At 44.7% G+C, this 27,641-nt stretch overlaps 1 protein-coding gene across 3 annotated transcripts in view; it reads right to left on the bottom strand.

The window, feature by feature from the left end:
- Positions 1–27,641, bottom strand: part of ATXN7 (ataxin 7) — an 85,850-nt gene that overhangs the window by 52,888 nt on the left and 5,321 nt on the right. For 2 of the 3 annotated variants that reach the window (XM_075286964.1, XM_075286960.1), the window contains exon 2: positions 26,587–26,688. Coding sequence is in view for 1 of the 3 variants with exons in the window: in XM_075286960.1 (XP_075143061.1) it covers positions 26,587–26,688 (102 nt within the window). In the remaining 2 variants the exon portion in view is untranslated. Of the gene's footprint in view, positions 1–26,576; positions 26,689–27,641 lie in introns of those variants that run through there. The other variant, XM_075286962.1, reaches the window with a different exon arrangement.

Raw genomic sequence — 27,641 nt, 5'->3', positions numbered from 1 at the left:
GTATATACACACACACACAGTATATACATGTCACCGATGTATACACACACACACACACAGTATATACATGTCACCGATACACACACACACAGTATATACATGTCACCGATGTATACACACACACAGTATATACATGTCACCGATGTATACACACACACAGTATATACATGTCACCGATGTATACACACACACAGTATATACATGTCACCGATACACACACACACAGTATATACATGTCACCGTTGTACACACACACAGTATATACATGTCACCGATGTATACACACACACACAGTATATATATGTCACCGATACACACACACAGTATATACATGTCACCGATGTATACACACACACAGTATATACATGTCACCGATACACACACACACACAGTATATACATGTCACCGTTGTACACACACACAGTATATACATGTCACCGATGTATACACACACACAGTATATACATGTCACCGATGTATACACACACACACAGTATATACATGTCACCGATGTATACACACACACAGTATATACATGTCACCGATGTATACACACACACAGTATATACACGTCACCGATGTATACACACACACACACACAGTATATACATGTCACCGTTGTACACACACACAGTATATACATGTCACCGATGTATACACACACACAGTATATACATGTCACCAATACACACACACAGTACATACATGTCACCGATGTATACACACACACACACACACACAGTATATACATGTCACCGATACACACACACAGTATATACATATCACTGATACACACACACAGTATATACATGTCACCGATGTATATACACACACACACACAGTATATACATGTCACCGATGTATATACACACACACACACACACACAGTATATACAGGTCACCGATGTATACACACACACACACAGTATATACATGTCACCGATACACACACACACAGTATATACATGTCACCGATGTATACACACACACACAGTATATACATGTCACCGATACACACACACACACAGTATATACATGTCACCGATGTATACACACACACACAGTATATACATGTCACCGATACACACACACACACAGTATATACATGTCACCGATGTATACACACACAGTATATACTATACATGTCACCGATGTATACACACACACACACAGTATATACATGTCACCGATGTATACACACACACACACACACACACAGTATATACATGTCACCGATGTATACACATACACACAGTATATACATGTCACTGATGTATACACACACACAGTATATACATGTCACCGATGTGTATACACACACACACACACACACACACACAGTATATACATGTCACCGATGTATATACACACACACACACACACACACACAGTATATACATGTCACCGATACACACACACACACACAGTATATACATGTCACCGATGTATACACACACACACACACACACACAGTATATACATGTCACCGATACACACACACACACAGTATATACATGTCACCGATACACACACACAGTATATACATGTCACCGATGTATATACACACACACACAGTATATACATGTCACCGATGTATACAGACACACACAGTATATACATGTCACCGATGTATACAGACACACACACACAGTATATACATGTCACCGATACACACACACACACAGTATATACATGTCACAGATACACACACACACAGTATATACATGTCACCGATGTATATACACACACACACAGTATATACATGTCACCGATGTATACACACACACACACACAGTATATACATGTCACCGATACACACACACACAGTATATACATGTCACCGATGTATACACACACACAGTATATACATGTCACCGATGTATACACACACACAGTATATACATGTCACCGATGTATACACACACACAGTATATACATGTCACCGATACACACACACACAGTATATACATGTCACCGTTGTACACACACACAGTATATACATGTCACCGATGTATACACACACACACAGTATATATATGTCACCGATACACACACACAGTATATACATGTCACCGATGTATACACACACACAGTATATACATGTCACCGATACACACACACACACAGTATATACATGTCACCGTTGTACACACACACAGTATATACATGTCACCGATGTATACACACACACACAGTATATACATGTCACCGATACACACACACACAGTATATACATGTCACCGATACACACACACAGTATATACATGTCACCGATGTATATACACACACACACACAGTATATACATGTCACCGATGTATATACACACACACACACACACAGTATATACATGTCACTGATGTATACACACACACACAGTATATACATGTCACCGATACACACACACACACAGTATATACATGTCACCGATGTATACACACACACACACACACAGTATATACATGTCACCGATACACACACACACACAGTATATACATGTCACCGATACACACACACACACACAGTATATACATGTCACCGATGTATATACACACACACACACACAGTATATACATGTCACCGATATATACACACACAGTATATACATGTCACCGATGCACACACACACACACACAGTATATACATGTCACCGATACACACACAGTATATACATGTCACCGATGTATACACACACACAGTATATACATGTCACCGATACACACACACACACAGTATATACATGTCACCGATGTATACACACACACAGTATATACATGTCACCGATGTATACAGACACACACACACAGTATATACATGTCACCGATACACACAGTATATACATGTCACCGATACACACACACACACAGTATATACATGTCACCGATGTATACACACACACAGTATATACATGTCACCGATACACACACACACACACAGTATATACATGTCACCGATGTATACAGACACACACACACACAGTATATACATGTCACCGATACACACAGTATATACATGTCACCGATACACACACACACACAGTATATACATGTCACCGATGTATATACACACACACACACACACACACAGTATATACATGTCACCGATACACACACACACACACACACACACACACAGTATATACGTGTCACCGATACACACACACACACACACACACACAGTATATACATGTCACCGATGTATACACACACAGTATATACATGTCACCGATGTATACACACACACACAGTATATACATGTCACCGATACACACACACACACAGTATATACATGTCACCGATGTATACACACACACACAGTATATACTATACATGTCACCGATGTATACACACACACACACACAGTATATACATGTCACCGATGTATACACACACACAGTATATACATGTCACCGATGTATACACATACACACAGTATATACATGTCACTGATGTATACACACACACAGTATATACATGTCACCGATGTATACACACACACACACAGTATATACATGTCACCGATGTATACACACACACAGTATATACATGCCTCCGATGTATACACACACACACAGTATATACACTATACATGTCACCGATGTATACACACACACACAGTACATACATGTCACCGATGTATACACACACAGTATATACATGTCACCGATGTATACACACACACACACACAGTATATACATGTCACCGATGTATACACACACACAGTATATACATGTCACCGATACACACACACACACAGTACATACATGTCACCGATGTATATACACACACACACACACAGTATATACATGTCACCGATACACACACAGTATATACATGTCACCGATGTATACACACACACACACACACACAGTATATACATGTCACCGATACACACACACACACAGTATATACATGTCACAGATACACACAGTATATACATGTCACCGATGTGTATACACACACACACACAGTATATACATGTCACCGATGTATACACACACACACACAGTATATACATGTCACCGATACACACACACACAGTATATACATGTCACCGATGTATATACACACACACACACAGTATATACATGTCACCGATGTATACACACACACACACACACACACACAGTATATACATGTCACCGATACACACACACACAGTATATACATGTCACCGATGTATACACACACACACAGTATATACATGTCACCGATGTATACACACACACAGTATATACGTCACCGATGTATACACACACACAGCATATACATGTCACCGATACACACACACACAGTATATACATATCACCGATGTATACACACACACAGTATATACACATGTCACCGATGTATACACACACACACACACACAGTATATACATGTCACCGTTGTACACACACACAGTATATACATGTCGCCGATACACACACACAGTATATACATGTCACCGATGTATACACACACACACACACACAGTATATACATGTCACCGATGTATACACACACACACAGTATATACATGTCACCGATACACACACACACAGTATATACATGTCACCGATGCATATACACACACACACACAGTATATACATGTCACCGATACACACACACAGTATATACATGTCACCGATGTATATACACACACACACAGTATATACATGTCACCGATGTATATACACACACACACACACAGTATATACATGTCACCGATGTATACACACACAGTATATACATGTCACCGATACACACACACAGTATATACATGTCACCGATGTATATACACACACACACAGTATATACGTCACCGATGTATATACACACACACACACACACACACAGTATATACATGTCACCGATGTATACACACACACACACAGTATATACATGTCACCGATACACACACACACACAGTATATACATGTCACCGATGCATATACACACACACACACAGTATATACATGTCACCGATACACACACACAGTATATACATGTCACCGATGTATATACACACACACACAGTATATACATGTCACCGATGTATATACACACACACACACAGTATATACATGTCACCGATGTATACACACACAGTATATACATGTCACCGATACACACACAGTATATACATGTCACCGATACACACACAGTATATACATGTCACCGATGTATACACACACACACACACACAGTATATACATGTCACCGATGCACACACACACACACAGTATATACATGTCACCGATGTATACACACACACACACACAGTATATACATGTCACCGATGTATACACACACACACAGTATATACATGTCACCGATGTATACACACACACAGTATATACATGTCACCGATTTATACACACACACACACAGTATATACATGTCACCGATGTATACACACACACAGTATATACATGTCACTGATGTATACACACACACAGTATATACATGTCACTGATGCACACACACACACACACAGTATATACATGTCACCGATGTATACACACACACACACACACACACACAGTATATACATGTCACCGATGTATACACACACACACAGTATATACACTATACATGTCACCGATGTATACACACACAGTATATACATGTCACCGATGTATACACACACACAGTACATACATGTCACCGATGTATACACACACAGTATATACATGTCACCGATGTATACACACACACACAGTATATACATGTCACCGATGTATACACACACACACAGTATATACATGTCACCGATGTATACACACACACACAGTATATACATGTCACCGATGTATACACACACACAGTATATACATGTCACCGATGTATACACACACACAGTATATACATGTCACCGATGTATACACACACACAGTATATACATGTCACCGATGTATACACACACACAGTATATACATGTCACCGATGTATACACACACACAGTATATACACGTCACCGATGTATACACACACACACACACACACACAGTATATACATGTCACCGTTGTACACACACACAGTATATACATGTCACCGATGTATACACACACACAGTATATACATGTCACCAATACACACACACAGTACATACATGTCACCGATGTATACACACACACACACACAGTATATACATGTCACCGATACACACACACAGTATATACATATCACTGATACACACACACAGTATATACATGTCACCGATGTATATACACACACACACAGTATATACATGTCACCGATGTATATACACACACACACACACACACACACACAGTATATACAGGTCACCGATGTATACACACACACACAGTATATACACATGTCACCGATACACACACACACAGTATATACATGTCACCGATGTATACACACACACACAGTATATACATGTCACCGATACACACACACACACAGTATATACATGTCACCGATGTATACACACACACACACAGTATATACATGTCACCGATGTATACACACACACACAGTATATACATGTCACCGATACACACACACACACAGTATATACATGTCACCGATGTATACACACACAGTATATACTATACAGGTCACCGATGTATACACACACACACACAGTATATACATGTCACCGATGTATACACACACACACACACACACACACAGTATATACATGTCACCGATGTATACACATACACACAGTATATACATGTCACTGATGTATACACACACACAGTATATACATGTCACCGATGTGTATACACACACACACACAGTATATACATGTCACCGATGTATATACACACACAGTATATACATGTCACCGATGTATATACACACACACACACACACACAGTATATACATGTCACCGATACACACACACAGTATATACATGTCACCGATGTATATACACACACACACACACACACACACACACACACACAGTATATACACGTCACCGATACACACACACACAGTATATACATGTCACCGATACACACACACAGTATATACATGTCAACGATACACACACACAGTATATACATGTCACCGATGTATATACACACACACACAGTATATACATGTCACCGATGTATACAGACACACACAGTATATACATGTCACCGATGTATACAGACACACACACACAGTATATACATGTCACCGATACACACACACACACAGTATATACATGTCACAGATACACACACACACAGTATATACATGTCACCGATGTATATACACACACACACAGTATATACATGTCACCGATGTATACACACACACACACACACAGTATATACATGTCACCGATACACACACACACAGTATATACATGTCACCGATGTATACACACACACAGTATATACATGTCACCGATGTATACACACACACAGTATATACATGTCACCGATGTATACACACACACAGTATATACATGTCACCGATACACACACACACAGTATATACATGTCACCGTTGTACACACACACAGTATATACATGTCACCGATGTATACACACACACACAGTATATATATGTCACCGATACACACACACAGTATATACATGTCACCGATGTATACACACACACAGTATATACATGTCACCGATACACACACACACACACAGTATATACATGTCACCGTTGTACACTGTCACGGGATGGTTAGAGTCTATACTATAGGCCATGTGTAATATATATTTCATGTGGAATGTATTCTCTAACCTGTTGTAAACATCAGTGTGTAGTTGGCTGATTCGGGTCTAGTGTGTTAACACATTGTATGCAAATCCCTCTAACTAGTGAGGACCAGTGAGGACAATGGGTGGAGATAATCTGATCAGTGTCTCCAAGAAGATGTTGGATGGTGCATTGTCCATAGTAGACAGGGAGTCTGCTCTCCTTGGTATAGGTGAGGGGGGAAGGATCTGTGACTCAGCCCTTCCCACCCACAGATATAGGAAGTAACAGTTTAGTATATAGTTGTAGCTTGCAGTTAGTATGTGTTAGCCGGCCTGTGCACAGCTCTGCAGAGAGCCAGGACTTAGTTACAGGACCAAGGAACCAAAGTTATCATTGGATTGTGACTTCTGTGGACTTATTGTTATTACGGTTGATGTGACCGCCACCGGCTACTAACTTTGTGGATTACAATAAATTGCTGTTGTCTCCCGACCTCTTGCGTCCGTGTTGATTCAAAAGACCATCCGGAGGAAGACGTATACCTTTGCTCCGTGACAACTGGTTGGCAGCGGTGGGATCAACAGCGGACAGCGAGATGGACTACAGCAGCTCAGCGATTAATGGAGCCACAACCTCAGAATACAGGAACTGGACTATGGCAAGTCTACAAGTAAGGGCCCGGGAACTAAACCTGAGTTACCAGGGAAGAACGAAAGAGCAACTGATCGAGGCACTGGAGGAGATGACCCTGCAAAGCGACCATGAGGAGGGCTGCCCCCAGGAGACAGTAGAGATACGGGAGTGGCAGGTACAGACCCAAAAGAGCAGATGGGTTGTTTTGTATGAGGAGGAATTGGCAGTGCTGGGGCTAGGAGCAACTGCAGAGCAAAGGAGTAGAGCGTTACAGAGGGCTCAGGAAACGGAGAAGGAGGAACAGAGAATGGCGCATGAAAAGGAAAGAATGGCGCATGAAATGCGAATGGCTGAGATAACTGCGCGGAATTATAATCAAACGTCGACCCCCAGCCCAACAGTGAGAGAACCACCATATGTCTCCCATAAACACTTCAAGACCTTTGATGAAGCGGCTGGGGATGTTGATGGATATTTTCAGGACTTCGAACACCAGTGCCACCTGATGGAAGTCCCAGAGAAGGATTGGGTCCGGTATCTGGTGGGGCACCTACGAGATGGGGCTGCGGAAGCTCTCAGAGCCATGGACCCTAGTGATCAGCGGGACTATGAGGCCATTAAAAGAGCGGTGCAGAAGTATTATGCAGTCACTCCAGAGTCCTACCGAGTTCAGTTCCGCTCTTTGTCTTACAATGGGGGAAGCTCCTTCCACATGTTCGCCCACAAGTTGAAGCAAGCATGCAAGCGCTGGCTAGAAGGAGAGGAGGCTGTCACAGTCGATAAGATCCTCCAAGTCATACTTAAGGAACAGTTCTTTTCCCAGTGCCCCGCTGAGATCCGTGAGTGGGTGCTGGAACGGAACCCAGCCACAGTTGAGCAAGCTGCTTCTCTTGCAGATGAGGGCCTGACCATCAAGCCGCAGTGGAAGAGGTTGTTTGCAGAGGAGCGGAAAACTACCACAGTCCGCCAGACACCCTTCAGCCAGCCACCCACCTTTCGTGCCCGGCCTCAGGATTACAATTTCCCCTCTACCCTTGCCCCAGCCCATCGGCCTCCAGCTATGAACAACCCTGTCCCTAGACAACGACCTACTGGAAGAATGCTAGAGCGCAGATGTTTTGGTTGCGGGCGGCCTGGACATTTGCAAGCTAGTTGCCCTGTTAACATGGGGGCACGGGCCACCGTGGCATCTCGGCCTATTCACTACCTGGGAACCACCCCTAGGACAGAAAGTTTGGCCCCATGTCCAGATGACTCCATGAATGACCCATCTGTTCCACCTCCAGGGGTCTATGGGATTCAGCCTTCCGCCACACATCCCGCAAACCTTCAGCGGAAGCACTTGCAGGAGGTCCTACTGGATGGCCGAACAGTTGTTGGATTCCGGGACTCGGGAGCTTTCCTAACGGTAGCGGACCCCCGAGTTGTGCGACCCGAGGCCCTAGAGGAGGGCCCTGGCATTTCTATCGAGTTGGCAGAGGGTACTCGGAGACGTATTCCTAAAGCTACCGTGGAACTTGACTATGGTTATGGACCAAAACGATGCACAATTGGTGTGATGAGCGGGCTGCCGGCCGATGTTCTGTTAGGCAACGATGTTGGAAATCTACAGTGCCATTTTGTGGGAGCAGTGACCCGAAGCCAAGCTCAGAGAGAAGCCAACATGGATCCACCGGATTTGCTGCCAGATTCCAGCCCAGCGGCCCCAACTTCCCAACTGGTGAGTGACTCTTTCCTCGGGGCTAATAATCCTGCAATTTGGGACAAGGCACAGTTTAGGAGGGAGGTAGAGACGGACCCTACATTGGATAGTTTCCGAGCACGGGCTGAGATTGGACAGATAGGAGAAAGTGGTGAGAAGATTATTAAGGAAGATGGACTCCTCTACCGGGTTACAGAGGCTTGCTCTCCAGATAAACCCTGGACTTATTGTAGACAGCTTGTTGTGCCCCAGCGATACCGGGCCTCCCTACTGCACCTTGCCCATGACATTCCCATGGCTGGCCATCAAGGGAAAACTCGCACAGAACGGAGGCTTACTCACTTGTTTTATTGGCCTGGGATCTCTCAGGCTGTTGCGCAGTTCTGTCGGACTTGTGATGTATGTCAGCGTAGAGGCCGACCAGGGGACCACCCAAGAGCCCCCTTACAGCCTTTGCCCGTCATCGATGAACCCTTCCAACGAGTGGCTGTTGATATCATCGGGCCTTTGGCTAGACCTAGTAAATCTGGGAAACAATATATATTGACAGTAGTCGACTATGCCACCCGATACCCGGAAGCTGTGGCACTATCCTGTATCTCTGCCACCAAAGTAGCCGAGGCCCTTGTGACTGTCTTCACCAGAGTTGGATTCCCAAGTGAGATCTTGTCAGACCAGGGTACCCAATTTATGTCCGAACTGGTACAGTGTCTATGGCGTACCTGCGGGGTGCGGGCGATCCGGACCACCCCATACCACCCCCAGACCAATGGACTATGTGAGCGTTTTAATGGTACTCTAAAGAACATGTTAAAAGCCTTTACTGAGACTGATCCAGACTGGGAAAGGTACCTACCACATCTCCTGTTTGCATATCGGGAAGTGCCCCAGGAATCTACTGGATTTTCCCCCTTTGAACTGCTGTATGGCCGGAAAGTTCGTGGTCCGTTAACCTTAGTCAAGGAGCACTGGGAGGGGACAGTGGAGGATACCGGAATTCCTGTTGTCCCTTATGTTCTGAAGCTTCGAGACACGCTGGCCCAGTTGGCCCATTTTGCTAAAGAGCAGGTCCAGAGGGCGCAGACTCGACAAAAGACTTGGTACGACCGCAAAGCACGCTATCGGGAATTTACTGAGGGGCAACAAGTTCTTATGATTGTCCCACATCCCCAAAATAAGCTACAGACCACCTGGGAAGGGCCTTTTAGAGTCCTCCGAAAGCTCAATGACACCAACTACCTCTTAGCACTAGATGAGCAGGGGCTCCGACAAAAGACTGTCCATATTAATATGATTAAGGAGTATCACGATCGGGCTCCACCTATGATTGCCATGTGCCAACTTGCCTCTGAGGAGCGCTCAGAAGGAGACTCCCTCCCGGATCTCCTAGAAACGGCCCAACGCATCACCACTGTAGAAGATGTCCCTCTAAAGGACCACCTGCACCCAGCACAGCGAGAGGAAGTGTCCAATATACTTCATCAGCACAGGGCTGCGTTCTCCTCCCGACCAGGGCAAACCAGGCTGACCCAACACAATGTGGACACCCCCGGTGTCCCACCAATGCAACAAGCACCTTACCGGGTCCCTGAATCTGTCAAAAACACCATGTGCAAAGAGCTGGAGGATATGCTAGCCCTAGGGGTTATCCAAGCCTCGCACAGTCCCTGGGCTTCTCCAGTGGTGCTTGTACCCAAAAAGGATGGCAGTACGAGATTTTGTGTGGACTACAGGCGACTGAATGACCATACTATGAGTGACCCCTACCCTATGCCACGCATTGATGAGCTTCTGGACAAACTCGCTGCAGCTGAGTATGTCACCACCTTGGATCTCAGCAAGGGGTACTGGCAGATTCCCCTGACCGCTGCAGGGAGGGAAAGGTCAGCGTTCATAACCCCTTTCGGACTGTTTGAATTCCTAAGCATGCCTTTTGGAATGAAGAATGCCCCAGCAACCTTCCAGAGGATGGTGGACCAGCTACTTCAAGGATGCAGAGACTTTGCCTGTGCTTACTTGGATGATATCGCAATCTTTAGCCACACGTGGGAGGACCACTTGCATCATGTCGAGGCTGTTCTAGATCGGATACAGGAGGCTGGCCTGACAATTAGACCAGACAAATGCCAGATAGGTCTGGGCGAGGTGCAATACTTGGGACATAGAGTGGGAGGGGGAAAACTGCGACCAGAGCCCGCTAAGATACAGGCTATTAGAGACTGGCCCATTCCACAGACCAAGAAACAGGTCATGGCGTTCTTAGGTACTGCTAGTTATTACCGAAAATTTGTCTCTAACTTCAGCTCCGTGGCCAAGACCCTGACAGACCTGACGAAGAAGAACCTGCCCAGAGTGGTGAGCTGGACCCCGGCCTGCGACAGAGCTTTTAACCAACTGAAGGACGCCCTTGCCTGCTCACCTGTCCTTGCTGCCCCGGATTATAAACGAAGGTTTATTGTTCAGACAGACGCCTCCACATATGGACTGGGAGCCGTCCTCAGCCAAGTAAATGCCGCGGGGGAGGAGCACCCCATTGCCTACCTCAGCCGGAAGCTGCAGGACCGGGAAGTAGCATATGCCACTATAGAGAAGGAATGCTTGGCAGTAGTTTGGGCCCTCAAGAAGTTACAGCCGTACCTGTATGGTCGGGAGTTCACCGTAGTTACCGACCACAACCCCCTCACTTGGCTGCAGAGAGTCTCTGGGGACAATGGACGACTGTTGAGGTGGAGTCTGGCCCTTCAACCCTACAACTTTACCATTCAGTACCGCCGAGGGAGCCAACACCAGAACGCGGATGGGTTATCCCGGCAGGAGGACATATGAGCTATAGAGACTGATGTGCATTCCCCAATTTACCTGTGTAGGCCAATTGTGTCATGCACATGTTTTGAGAGGGGGAGGGGTTGTCACGGGATGGTTAGAGTCTATACTATAGGCCATGTGTAATATATATTTCATGTGGAATGTATTCTCTAACCTGTTGTAAACATCAGTGTGTAGTTGGCTGATTCGGGTCTAGTGTGTTAGCACATTGTATGCAAATCCCTCTAACTAGTGAGGACCAGTGAGGACAATGGGTGGAGATAATCTGATCAGTGTCTCCAAGAAGATGTTGGATGGTGCATTGTCCATAGTAGACAGGGAGTCTGCTCTCCTTGGTATAGGTGAGGGGGGAAGGATCTGTGACTCAGCCCTTCCCACCCACAGATATAGGAAGTAACAGTTTAGTATATAGATGTAGCTAGCAGTTAGTATGGGTTAGCCGGCCTGTGCACAGCTCTGCAGAGAGCCAGGACTTAGTTACAGGACCAAGGAACCAAAGTTATCATTGGATTGTGACTTCTGTGGACTTATTGTTATTACGGTTGATGTGACCGCCACCGGCTACTAACTTTGTGGATTACAATAAATTGCTGTTGTCTCCCGACCTCTTGCGTCCGTGTTGATTCAAAAGACCATCCGGAGGAAGACGTATACCTTTGCTCCGTGACATACACACACACAGTATATACATGTCACCGATGTATACACACACACACAGTATATACATGTCACCGATACACACACACACAGTATATACATGTCACCGATACACACACACAGTATATACATGTCACCGATGTATATACACACACACACACAGTATATACATGTCACCGATGTATATACACACACACACACACACACAGTATATACATGTCACTGATGTATACACACACACACAGTATATACATGTCACCGATACACACACACACAGTATATACATGTCACCGATGTATACACACACACACACACACACACACAGTATATACATGTCACCGATACACACACACACACAGTATATACATGTCACCGATACACACACACACACACAGTATATACATGTCACCGATGTATATACACACACACACACACACAGTATATACATGTCACCGATACACACACAGTATATACATGTCACCGATGTATACACACACACAGTATATACATGTCACCGATACACACACACACACAGTATATACATGTCACCGATGTATACACACACACAGTATATACATGTCACCGATGTATACAGACACACACACACACAGTATATACATGTCACCGATACACACAGTATATACATGTCACCGATACACACACACACACAGTATATACATGTCACCGATGTATACACACACACAGTATATACATGTCACCGATACACACACACAGTATATACATGTCACCGATGTATACACACACAGTATATACATGTCACCGATGTATACAGACACACACACACACAGTATATACATGTCACCGATACACACAGTATATACATGTCACCGATACACACACACACACAGTATATACGTCACCGATGTATATACACACACACACACACACACAGTATATACATGTCACCGATACACACACACACACACAGTATATACATGTCACCGATACACACACACACACACACAGTATATACATGTCACCGATGTATACACACACAGTATATACATGTCACCGATGTATACACACACACACAGTATATACATGTCACCGATACACACACACACACAGTATATACATGTCACCGATGTATACACACACACACAGTATATACTATACATGTCACCGATGTATACACACACACACACACAGTATATACATGTCACCGATGTATACACACACACAGTATATACATGTCACCGATGTATACACACACACAGTATATACATGTCACCGATGTATACACATACACACAGTATATACATGTCACTGATGTATACACACACACAGTATATACATGTCACCGATGTATACACACACACACAGTATATACATGTCACCGATGTATACACACACACAGTATATACATGCCTCCGATGTATACACACACACACAGTATATACACTATACATGTCACCAATGTATACACACACACACAGTACATACATGTCACCGATGTATACACACACAGTATATACATGTCACCGATGTATACACACACACACACAGTATATACATGTCACCGATGTATACACACACACAGTATATACATGTCACCGATGTATACACACACACACAGTACATACATGTCACCGATGTATATACACACACACACACACAGTATATACATGTCACCGATACACACACAGTATATACATGTCACCGATGTATACACACACACACACAGTATATACATGTCACCGATACACACACACACACAGTATATACATGTCACAGATACACACAGTATATACATGTCACCGATGTGTATACACACACACACAGTATATACATGTCACCGATGTATACACACACACACACAGTATATACATGTCACCGATACACACACACACAGTATATACATGTCACCGATGTATATACACACACACACACACACAGTATATACATGTCACCGATGTATACACACACACACACACACACAGTATATACATGTCACCGATACACACACACACAGTATATACATGTCACCGATGTATACACACACACACAGTATATACATGTCACCGATGTATACACACACACAGTATATACGTCACCGATGTATACACACACACAGCATATACATGTCACCGATACACACACACACAGTATATACATATCACCGATGTATACACACACACAGTATATACACATGTCACCGATGTATACACACACACACACACAGTATATACATGTCACCGTTGTACACACACACAGTATATACATGTCGCCGATACACACACACAGTATATACATGTCACCGATGTATACACACACACACACACAGTATATACATGTCACCGATGTATACACACACACACAGTATATACATGTCACCGATACACACACACACAGTATATACATGTCACCGATACACACACACACAGTATATACATGTCACCGATACACACACACAGTATATACATGTCACCGATGTATATACACACACACACAGTATATACGTCACCGATGTATATACACACACACACACACAGTATATACATGTCACCGATGTATACACACACACACACACAGTATATGCATGTCACCGATACACACACACACACAGTATATACATGTCACCGATGCATATACACACACACACAGTATATACATGTCACCGATACACACACACAGTATATACATGTCACCGATGTATATACACACACACACAGTATATACATGTCACCGATGTATATACACACACACACACAGTATATACATGTCACCGATGTATACACACACAGTATATACATGTCACCGATACACACACAGTATATACATGTCACCGATACACACACAGTATATACATGTCACCGATGTATACACACACACACACACACACAGTATATACATGTCACCGATGCACACACACACACACAGTATATACATGTCACCGATGTATACACACACACACACACAGTATATACATGTCACCGATGTATACACACACACAGTATATACATGTCACCGATTTATACACACACACACACAGTATATACATGTCACCGATGTATACACATACACACAGTATATACATGTCACTGATGTATACACACACACAGTATATACATGTCACTGATGCACACACACACACACACACAGTATATACATGTCACCGATGTATACACACACACACACACACACACACAGTATATACATGTCACCGATGTATACACACACACACAGTATATACACTATACATGTCACCGATGTATACACACACACAGTATATACATGTCACCGATGTATACACACACACAGTACATACATGTCACCGATGTATACACACACAGTATATACATGTCACCGATGTATACACACACACACAGTATATACATGTCACCGATGTATACACACACACACAGTATATACATGTCACCGATGTATACACACACACACACAGTACATACATGTCACCGATGTATACACACACACACACAGTATATACATGTCACCGATGTACACACACACAGTATATACATGTCACCGATGTACACACACACAGTATATACATGTCACCGATGTATACACACACAGTATATACATGTCACCGATGTATACACACACAGTATATACATGTCACCGATGTATACACACACACTATTAAATACACTATACATGTTACCGATGTATACACACACACACACACAATATATACATGTCACCGATGTATACACACACACACACACACAGTATATACATGTCACCGATGTATACACACACACAGTATATACGTCACCGATGTATACACACACACAGCATATACATGTCACCAATGTATACACATACACACAGTATATACATGTCACCGATGTATACACACACAGTATATACAGGTCACCGATGTATACACACCCACAGTATATACATGTCACCGATGTATGCACACACACAGTATATACATGTCACCGATGTATACACACACACTATTAAATACACTATACATGTTACCGATGTATACACACACACACACAGTATATACATGTCACCGATGTATACACACACACTATTAAATACACTATACATGTTACCGATGTATACACACACACACAGTATATACATGTCACCGATGTATACACACACACTATTATATACACTATACATGTCGATGTATATACATGTCACATGTTGATGTATATACACACACAACCCTAGTATATACACTACACACACATCACCGATGTATACACATAGTATATACATTTACATGCATGTCACCGATGTATACACACACAACACTAGTATATACATTTAAATACATGTCACCGATGTACAGTGTTGGCCATAAGTATTGGCACCCCTGCAATTCTGTAAGAGAATACTCAGTTTCTTCCAGAAAATGATTGCAATTACAAATTCTTTGGTATTATTATCTTCATTTATTTTGTCTTCAATGGAAAACCACAAAAAGAATCAAAAAGCCAAATTGGATATAATTCCACACCAAACATAAAAAAGGGGGTGGACAAAAGTATTGGCACTGTTTGAAAAATCATGTGATGCTTTTCTAATTTGTGTAATTAACAGCACCTGTTACTTACCTGAGGCACCTAACAGGTGGTGGCAATAACTAAATCACAATTGCAGCCAGTTGAAATTGATTAAAGTTGACTCAACCTCTGTCCTGTGTCCTTGTGTGACCACATTGAGCATGGAGAAAAGAAAGAAGACCAAAGAAGTGTCTGAGGACTTGAGAAGCAAAATTGTGAGGAAGCATGAGCAATCTCAAGGCTACAAGTCCATCTCCAAAGACCTGAATGTTCCTGTGTCTACCGTGCACAGTGTCATCAAGAAGTGTAAAGCCCATGGCCCTGTGGCTAACCTCCCTAGATGTGGACGTAAAAGAAAGATTGACCAGAGATTTCAACGCAAAATTGTGCGGATGGCGGATAAAGAACCTCGACTAACATCCAAACAAGTTCAAGCTGCCCTGCAGTCCGAGGGTACAACAGTGTCACCCCGTACTATCCAGTGTCAGCGTCTGAATGAGAAGGGACTGTATGGTAGGAGACTCAGGAAGACCCCACTTCTTACCCAGAGACATAAGCCAGGCTGGAGTTTGCCAAAACTTACCTGAGAAAACCAAAAACGTTCTGGAAGAATGTTCTCTGGTCAGAGGAGACAAAAGTAGGAAAAGGCATCAACATAGAGATTACAGGAAAAAAAGAGAGGCCTTCAAAGAAAAGAACACGGTCCCTACAGTCAGACATGGTGGAGGTTCCCTGATGTTTTGGGGTTGCTTTGCTGCCTCTGGCACTGGACTGCTTGACCGTGTGCATGGCATTATGAAGTCTGAAGACGACCAACACATTGTGCAGCATCATGTAGGGCCCAGTGTGAGAAAGCTGGGTCTCCCTCAGAGGTCAGGGGTCTTCCAGCAGGACAATGACCCAAAACACACTTCAGGTCAGCACTAGAAAATGGTGGTGAGAGAAAGCCCTGGAGACTTGTAAAGTGGCAGCAATGAGTCCAGCCCTGAATCCCATAGAACACCTGTGGGGGAGGGGGAGAGATCTCTTGGTGGCAGTTTGGAGAAGGCCCCCTTCACATCTCAGGGGGGACCTGGAGCAGGAGCCAAAGAAGAATGGTCTAAGATTCCAGCAGAGCCTTGTAAGAAACTCATTGCTGGTTACCGGAAGCGGTTGTGTGCAGTTATTGTGTCTAAAGGTTGTGCTACCAAGTATTAGGCTGAGGGCGCCAATACTTCTGTCCAGCCCATTTTTGGAGTTTTGTGTAAAATGATCAATGATTTGACTTTTTTTTCATTCTCTTTTGTGTTTTTTTCATTGCAAGTAAAATAAATGAAGATATTACCAAAGAGTTTGTGCTTGTAATCATTATCTGGAAGACAACGAGGATTATCTGACAGAATTGCAGGGGGGCCAATACTTCTGGCCAACACTGTATACATACACACACACACAATACTAGTATATACACTACACATACATGTCACCTATGTACTAACTATATGGAGAGAAGCGTCACTGCCGCTCATCTCTGCCCCTGCTCCCCTGTTGGCCACCTCGATTCTTATACCAAGTAGCTGTTCAGACCTGTCATATTAAAAACTCCGTATTAAAATATTACAGTGCAAAACCGGAGCAGAGTCATGAGAAGAGTCCCTGCGTGGTCCGATGACATCATCAGTTTCACTATGATGCTGCAGAAATAGCTCGTGTACACACGGCAGCCTTGAATCAGCAATGATTCGCCGGGGCCCCCGCTACCAGATCTGCGGAGCTCGGCCTCATCTGCTATTTATAATCTGCCATAATCCACACTTCAAGATGTTATTTCTGTCCGATGAGGGTCCTTCACGTAACCCTCCTGTGACCTCACCGCCATAGAGAGATCAGACCGTGACAATGACCTCTCAATCTACATCCCAGCCAGGTATTCACATTACACTTTCCTTATCCGCTTCCTTATTGTCCTCCTTGGCTGGGGATGTGTATACGGACATCATCTTGTACCCAGAAAGCAAGCAAGGAGTGGGGGGAGACTGCAGGAAGCCATGATGGCCATTCACTATAATCCCATGCTATGTGCGCATTATACGGCATAGTGTATGCACCCATGTAATGTGATGGCACCAGAACTAGGACTTCCCTGCACCTGCTCTCCTCTAATACCTGAATCATTCTAGCTTACACAGCAGTCACTTCCAAGAAAACCAAACACAAATCCTGCCAAAAATTATCTGCAGCATGGTTGTATTTCTGCACAGAAAGTGTCTGCAGCATGTGGACGTCCCAGCCACACGTGAGGCCCGGTTCACTTCTGCGTTTAGTTTTCTGTTCGGGGGTCATTAAGCGGACTCCCCCAAACGGAAACCTAATCCACGTAAAAAAGCGGTTACCTTTGGAAACCCGCGGACCTCATCAAGTATAATGGGGTCCGTGTGGTTTCTGCTCTGTTTCCACATGAAAAATGCAGAGAGAAAAGTCCTGTTTTCATGCGGAGAGGGGAATGGAATAGCCCGAACGCAGATGTGAAGCGGGCCTGAATGTTGAGGCCAATCAGCGGCCTCAGTGAAGGACACGGGATGTTGCAGCCGGCGAGGACCTCCGCCAAAAAGAAGATAGCTGAGCAGCAGGACCAGACCGCACAGGAAACAGGAACACCGTGGACAAGAGTGGCCCATTTTCCACAGCCTGGCTTACCCTTCGTTCACATCTGCGTTCGGTATTCCGTTCGGGGAGTCCGCATGGGGCCCCCCCTCCCAAATGGAATACCAAACGCAACTGGAAGTAGTGTGCAGTGAAAGCACATGGACCCCATAGACTATAATGGGGTCTGTGTGCTTGCCGCGCGCTGCCTGCACGAATCATGCAGACAGGAAAGTAGATTGTGAACTGTCCACATGATCCCTGCGGAGATCTGGCGGCCAGCACACGGACCCCATTATAGTCTATGGGGTCCGTGTGTTTCTACTGGTACACCGCTTGCAGTTGCGTTCCGGGGGTCCCCATACGGACTCCCCGGACAGAATACCGAATGCAGGGTTAGACTCCTGCTGCAACTTTTTCATAAATGGATAATGGTCATCTTATAATTGGAGTGCAGCCCCCATTCACTTAAATGGGACTGAGCTGTAAACTGGCCATGTGTCCGAAGAACGTGACATCAGTGGCTTGTGAAGTGCAAAGCTGCCGCTTACACAGCTGATCAGTGGTGGCGCCGTGCCTAGGACCCCTGCAGATCTGATATCAATGACCTATCCTAATCATAAGTCAACGATATCAAATTCCCAGAAAACCCCTTTCCCTTGTTATACAATGGCCGTTTATTAAAAGCGCAGCAGAGACGTCTTCTCTCTGATCCGCGTCTCCTGCGCTCCAGATGGCTTTGTCACTGTTGCAAATAAAGTTGTGCATTCCTCTGTGCATGCAAATTGATGTTCCCGGGTAATAATATTTAGCCTGAGCAGACATTTACTTAAATCCCACGTATTATTAACCACTGACAGATTTGCAGCAGCTCCGTCCCTGCTCGCTTTCTGATAACACAAGCCCTGGGAGTCTCTTAGGGAGCGCGGCTGCAGCGACTACAATGTTGCACATGACAGGACATATTTAAACTGAATTAATCCATTTTTTTTTTATGCAAAGCCTTGGTTGCTAGACAACATAATTTCAACACAATGGGTTACTCTACCCCATCGACGAGAAAAAAAACACAAAACACACACAACACATCCCAATTATACGTGACGGCCGACTGCAGTCATGTGACATGTACCAAATAATACATGGGAAGAACCTAGAAAGCACAAGGTGCTGTTTAGGGAACGAGGGACGGATTTGCTGCAGAATTTACATATTACACAACCAGTGGACGCAGGGTAATTTGTACGTTAATGCTCGGCGACTTTTTGGAGATTTTTCGTCCCTGCCTTTCTTATTTCCCTGCTGACATAGCTAAGTCAGGGCTCATTTTTTGCATGACAAATTGTATTTTCAGTTAGCGCCATTTGGGGGTATCTAAACGCAGATGTGGAACAAGGCCTTACAAGCCCATGGAGATACCGAACAGGTTTGTTTACATTATGCCATTTGTGGTTTTTCTTAGTTTTTTTTTTTTTTTCTTTAAACCTTTTTCCTGCCCCACAAGAAGACTTGATCTACTGATACCCAAGTGTGATGTACTGCGAGACACTGCATCCAAAAACCACAATGAAAAGTTATACATGGACAGTCCTTTAAAGAGGACCTGTCATCAGATCGGGCACAGGCAGTTCTATATACCGCTGGAAAGCTGACAGTACGCTGAATTCAGCGCACTGTCGGCTTTCCCGATCTGTGCCCCGGGTAAAGCGCTATCAGTCCCGGGACCGTAGCGCTTTACAGTCAGAAGGGCGTTTCTGACAGTCAATCAGGAACGTCCTTCTGCACAGCAGCACCTATAGCGCTGTACAGTGTGAGCGGGGAGGAACGCCCCCTCCCCTCCTGATAATACTCGTCTATGGACGAGCACTGTGAGCAGAGGGAGGGGGCGTTCCTCCCCGCTCACACTGTACAGCGTGATAGGCGCTGCTGTGGAGAGGAATGTTCCTTACTGACTGTCAAAAACGCCCTTCTGACTGTAAAGAGCTACGGTCCCGGGACTGATAGCACTTTACCCGGGGCACGGATCAGGAAAGCCGACAGTGCGCTGAATTCAGGGCACTGTCGGCTTTCCAGCAGTATATAGAACTGCCTGTGCCCAATCTGATGAAAGATCCTCTTTAAACCATACCGACACTTTTGTACAATTTTTGATTAACAAATTTTGGTTTCTTTTCTGTGAAATCCTGCATTTCTTTAAAGAGACCTTTCACGTCCTGTTAGATGTTTGGTGAAATCAGCACACTGTCGGCATTCCCAATAGGCAACCCGGGACGGAGATCTCACTGCTGTTAACTTCGGCACCTGTATCTCTCTACTGTCAGGAGGACGGGCCTTACGGCCTAGTGTCATCATTGTGCTGCGAGTAACCCCCACCCCTCACTGTTCCATAGACTTGTAGGGTGCATTCACACGGTGTAACGTGCCGCGTGATGTGGCACGTGTACGCCGCGTGACCCTTTGCGTGCCGTACACGCTCCCATTCATTTCAATGGGAGCGGGGATCGTATGCGGCGCGCTAGTTTGCGGCCGTGAATAAACGCACGGCCGCAAACTAGCGCGGCGCATACGAGCCAAGCTCCCATTGAAATGAATGGGAGCGTGTACGGCACGCAAAGGGTCACGCGGCGTACACGTGCCACATCACGCGGCATGTTACACCGTGTGAATGCACCCATACTGTCAGGGGGAGGGTGGAGTGTTCCTTACAGCCCAGCGATGACACTAGGCTGTAAGGCCTACCGATGTCTCCAGGTTCAGGCGCATACCGGGAAAGCCGGCGGTGCCCTGAATTTGCTTCCTAGGAAGTGAGCGGTCCTCTTTAATTTCTCCCCTGTCCTCTGCTTCTCACTATATACAGGAGGACAGGCTCTTGTATAATGACAGCAGGGAGGGGTCACTTCAAATAGCTATATCTTGGGCGGTATGAAACCTATGGTGTCATATGAAAGATGAGTTCTAAATGGAAGTCCTAGGTTGCAGTTCTACCTGTGTTACTTCCAGAGATATGATCAGCTGAAAACAGCCGGAATTGGCATATTTATATACAATCCCTACTTTCTAAGAATCATAAGGCTGGGTGTTTGTTCCGCATAGATTGACTAAAATCATGGAGTGAAGAAGTCCAAACTTCTCTGTCCATCCATTTCAGACCCCTTATAGTCAATTTGGTCCACTATTTAGTGGACCAAAGTTTTCCCGCCCATTAAGGATCAGTTCACACAGAGTTTTTTGGCAGCGGATTTTGACACTGAATCCGCCTCAAAATCCGCTGCCAAAACCGAGTCCCATTGACTTCAATGGGAGCCACTCGCTTCTTTCTTCTGCTAGCTAGTAGTGGGAAAAAAAAGCGAGATGATAGAATTTCGTCAACAAAAAAAGTTGGATTTCCAGGGGCAAAACAGCTCAGTGGTTAGCCTTGCAGCACTGGAGTTCTGGGTTCGAATCCCGCCAGGAACAACATCTGCAAGGAGTTTGTATGTTCTCCCCATGTTTGCATTGGATTTCCAACTTTTTTTTTATGTATTTGTAGCACTATGTAAACATGGGTCAGATGTATCCAACAATGTGGACCATTTGATAAATCTGACCCATCTATAAGTCTAAGAGCAAATTACGGGAATGCAGACGCCACCACAACAGACGTTAAAATCCCCTCCCCCCATAATAGAGAAACATTAACCTCACCTAGCCCTAACCTTACCACAATCCGCACTATAGTCCCGCTAGAGTGACTACATGTACACGGCCGTGTGCATATAATAGAGGCACATGGATGACTCTGTGGCCCCATTCAGAGTGGTCAGAGAGACCAGGCCGCAAAACGGACAGATATACGAACTTTGCGCCGCACTCACGGCCACACGGGCCTGTGATAACATAGGAGCATGTGTATGCAGACATGGAAATGAATAGGTCAGTGTGCGAGCCGTGAAAAACAGCCAACGCGCTGACAAAGTACACGGTCATTGACGCTAAAAGGTGACCCTCAATAGACAATAGGAGGAAGGCCCTGCTAAGCCGTAGACTCTCAGCCACAGACCGTAGTTTGTCCTATGGCAGACGATCCTTCTACATAACGTCCTTGTGTAAAGCTGCTATGGGACACTTTCTTTCCTATCAGCCCTAAATCTGTACCAAACCATGGCTGCAGATTTCTTACCTATATGAAGAGGAGATCCTGGGTCACAGCGCAGCAGGTCTGGCCGATCTGCTGGTAATGGCAGGAATATCACAAAGGTGTTTTGCTTAGTCTCCCTGAAAAGATGAGGGTGTCCCGTGGACACAATGGCTGTGCCCTGCGCACACACGTAACACTATAGCTATGTAATTGTCATACACACAAGTGAATGAAACAAAAGACTGCACAACTGTTCTCATGTATAGTGGCACACTCATGTGATCCTGTGCCCTGCTACAGCCACAGTATGGGGGGGGGGGGGTGACTATGTTATCCTATGTGTGTGATCAGTATTGTCAATGAAGTCTCTGAATTAGGACCTCCTCTATAAGACATAATAGACAGCTGCTTACAAAGAGCTCTCATATTTGGTGACATGGCCTGTGATGAACATGTTCGCTCCCCTTCTGACAGCCGACATGGAAAACCAAGACATACTAGTGATGCCTAGAGATGAGCGAGTAGTGAAATATTCGAGATTCGATATTCGTTTCGAGTAGAGCCTCAATATTTGACTACTCAATCGAATATCGAATCCCATTATAGTCTATGGGAAAAAATGCTCGTTTCAGGGGAAACCACTATTCGACTTAAGGAGTGTCACCAAGTCCACAAATAGTAGGAGGAGAGTGTTTAGGAGGAGCGAAGTGCAGTTAAAGCGCATGGACCCCATTATAGTCTATGGGGTCCGTGCGCTTTAACTGCACAGCGCTTGCAGTTGCGCTGATAAAAAAGTAAGCTCCCTCGTAACCGCAAGCTGCCAGCTCTCCCGACTAGCAAAGACGAGCCTGCGGCAAATCAACGCTGGTTCTGCAGCAGGCTCGTCCTTGCAGTCGGGAGAGCTGGCAGCTTGCTGTTATGAGGGAGCTGACTCTCTTCCTCATAGGAATGAATTGACCAGCGTTGTTTGGCCAGTGTACAGCATTCGGCCAATCAACGCTGGTCCTGCCGGAGGCTCGTCTGTGAAGAGGCGGAGTCTAAAATCGGACCACAATGGAGACTGCTGTGGTCCGATCTTAGACTCCGCCTCCTCACAGACGAGCCTCCGGTAGAACCAGCGTTGATTGGTCGACTGCTGTACACTGGCCAATCAACGCTAGTCAATGCATTCCTATGAGAAAAAGTAAGCTCCCTCATAATAGCAACCTGCCAGCTCTCCTGACTAGCAAGGACGAGTCTGCTGCAGAACCAGCGTTGATTTGCCGAATGCTATACACTGTACAGCATTTGGCCAATCAACGCTGGCTCTGAATTGAATATTTACTGCAAATAGCTAGTAGTAGTCGATCAAGTGCGAATATTTCGAATACTGTAGTATTCGATCAAATACCTACTCGATCGAATACTACTCGCTCATCTCTAGTGATGCCCAAATATTCCCACACCATTTATACTTTGTGCTCACTGTAGCCATATTACAGGGACGCATATCATGTGCTGTCACAGAGGTCACACCTAGAAGTAATATACAGTATCCACACACACCAGGTGCCATCATAAGTGACCTGCGCACATGGTATTATGGGTAAATCCTGCAGAATACAGTGCAACTTGGGGTTAGGGTGGTGCGGCCTTAGCCCTAAAGTAGGGGTGCGGTAGGACTTCAGGTCATCCCCGGTTTGGGCGCCCTGACCTGGTGGTTGCCATGCAGCGCTGCACCAAAGAGTAGGGACTCTGAAATGGGCTTATACAATATGATCAAAAGTCTGCCAAGAACCTCATGTTCATTTTTATAAATTTTGCTGAGATATACAAGATGTGGATGTGCAAAATCTTACTTCTGAGTACCTTTCAAGGATGCATTCCTACGGCAAGTTGGTGTGGTCAGTGATCGGTTAAAAATGTCTGATAATTCTTCTATCTCTCCAGTTCTCGTGGTGTAGACTGACCCTGCGGAGTGGAAGAAAGAAAGAAGAGTCTAATGATACATAGAAAACCTGATTATTACCATCATCGTACACAGACACCGGACTGAGGGGTCCCACAGATCATCCTTCCCAAAGAATGCAGTCACATCGAGCAGGTAAGAGGCCGATCCTCTTTCAGTCTGACCCTGGAAACATTTAGGAATTTATTAAGACCGACATTCCCTATGCCAGTCATAAAGGGATCCTATCATTAAAACTAGAAATGAGCGAACACTGTTCGGATCAGCCGATCCGAACAGCACGCTCCCATAGAAATGAATGGAAGCACCTGTGACGCTGACTTTGCCGGCGGCCGGCGTCACAGGTGCTTCCATTCATTTCTATGGGAGTGTGCTGTTCGGATCGGCTGATCCGAACAGTGTTCGCTCATCTCTAATTTAACCCATTTTAAACCCAATTTTTTCTGCCTACCACATAGGAATAGTCTTAAGAAAGGCTATTCTTCTCCTATCTTTAGATGTCTTCTCCGCGCCACTGTTCCGTAGAAATCCTGGTTGTCGTCGGTATGCAAATGAGTTCTCTCGCAGCACTAGGGGCGTTCCCAATGCTGCGCGAGAACTCCCCATCGACGCCTCCAGGAACGTTCTCTTCACGCGTCTTCTTCCGACCCCGGCGGTCAAACTTGTAGGCCTTGGGCAGAGCCCTCTGCGCATGCCCACAGGCCACAAGAAAATGGCCACTTACTTACTGTGTAAGCGGCCATTTTTCTTGTGAACAAATATATATATTTAAAGGGGTTGTCCAGGGAGTTTAGATTTACTTACCAGATCCAGCGGACTCTTGATGGTGGACAACCCCCTTAAAGTTTAACTCATGCCAGTTTTCTGCCAGTACCTCTAATGGGCAGAGGAGTCCCTGTCCTGCCTCAATTAGATTCCTTAAAAAGTGGAGAACAGGGCAAAAAAAAATTGGAAT

The sequence above is a fragment of the Leptodactylus fuscus genome, chromosome 9 (genome assembly GCF_031893055.1).
Source record: "Leptodactylus fuscus isolate aLepFus1 chromosome 9, aLepFus1.hap2, whole genome shotgun sequence".
NCBI classification, from domain to species: domain Eukaryota; kingdom Metazoa; phylum Chordata; class Amphibia; order Anura; family Leptodactylidae; genus Leptodactylus; species Leptodactylus fuscus.
This window is presented reverse-complemented; position numbering and strand designations above follow the sequence as displayed.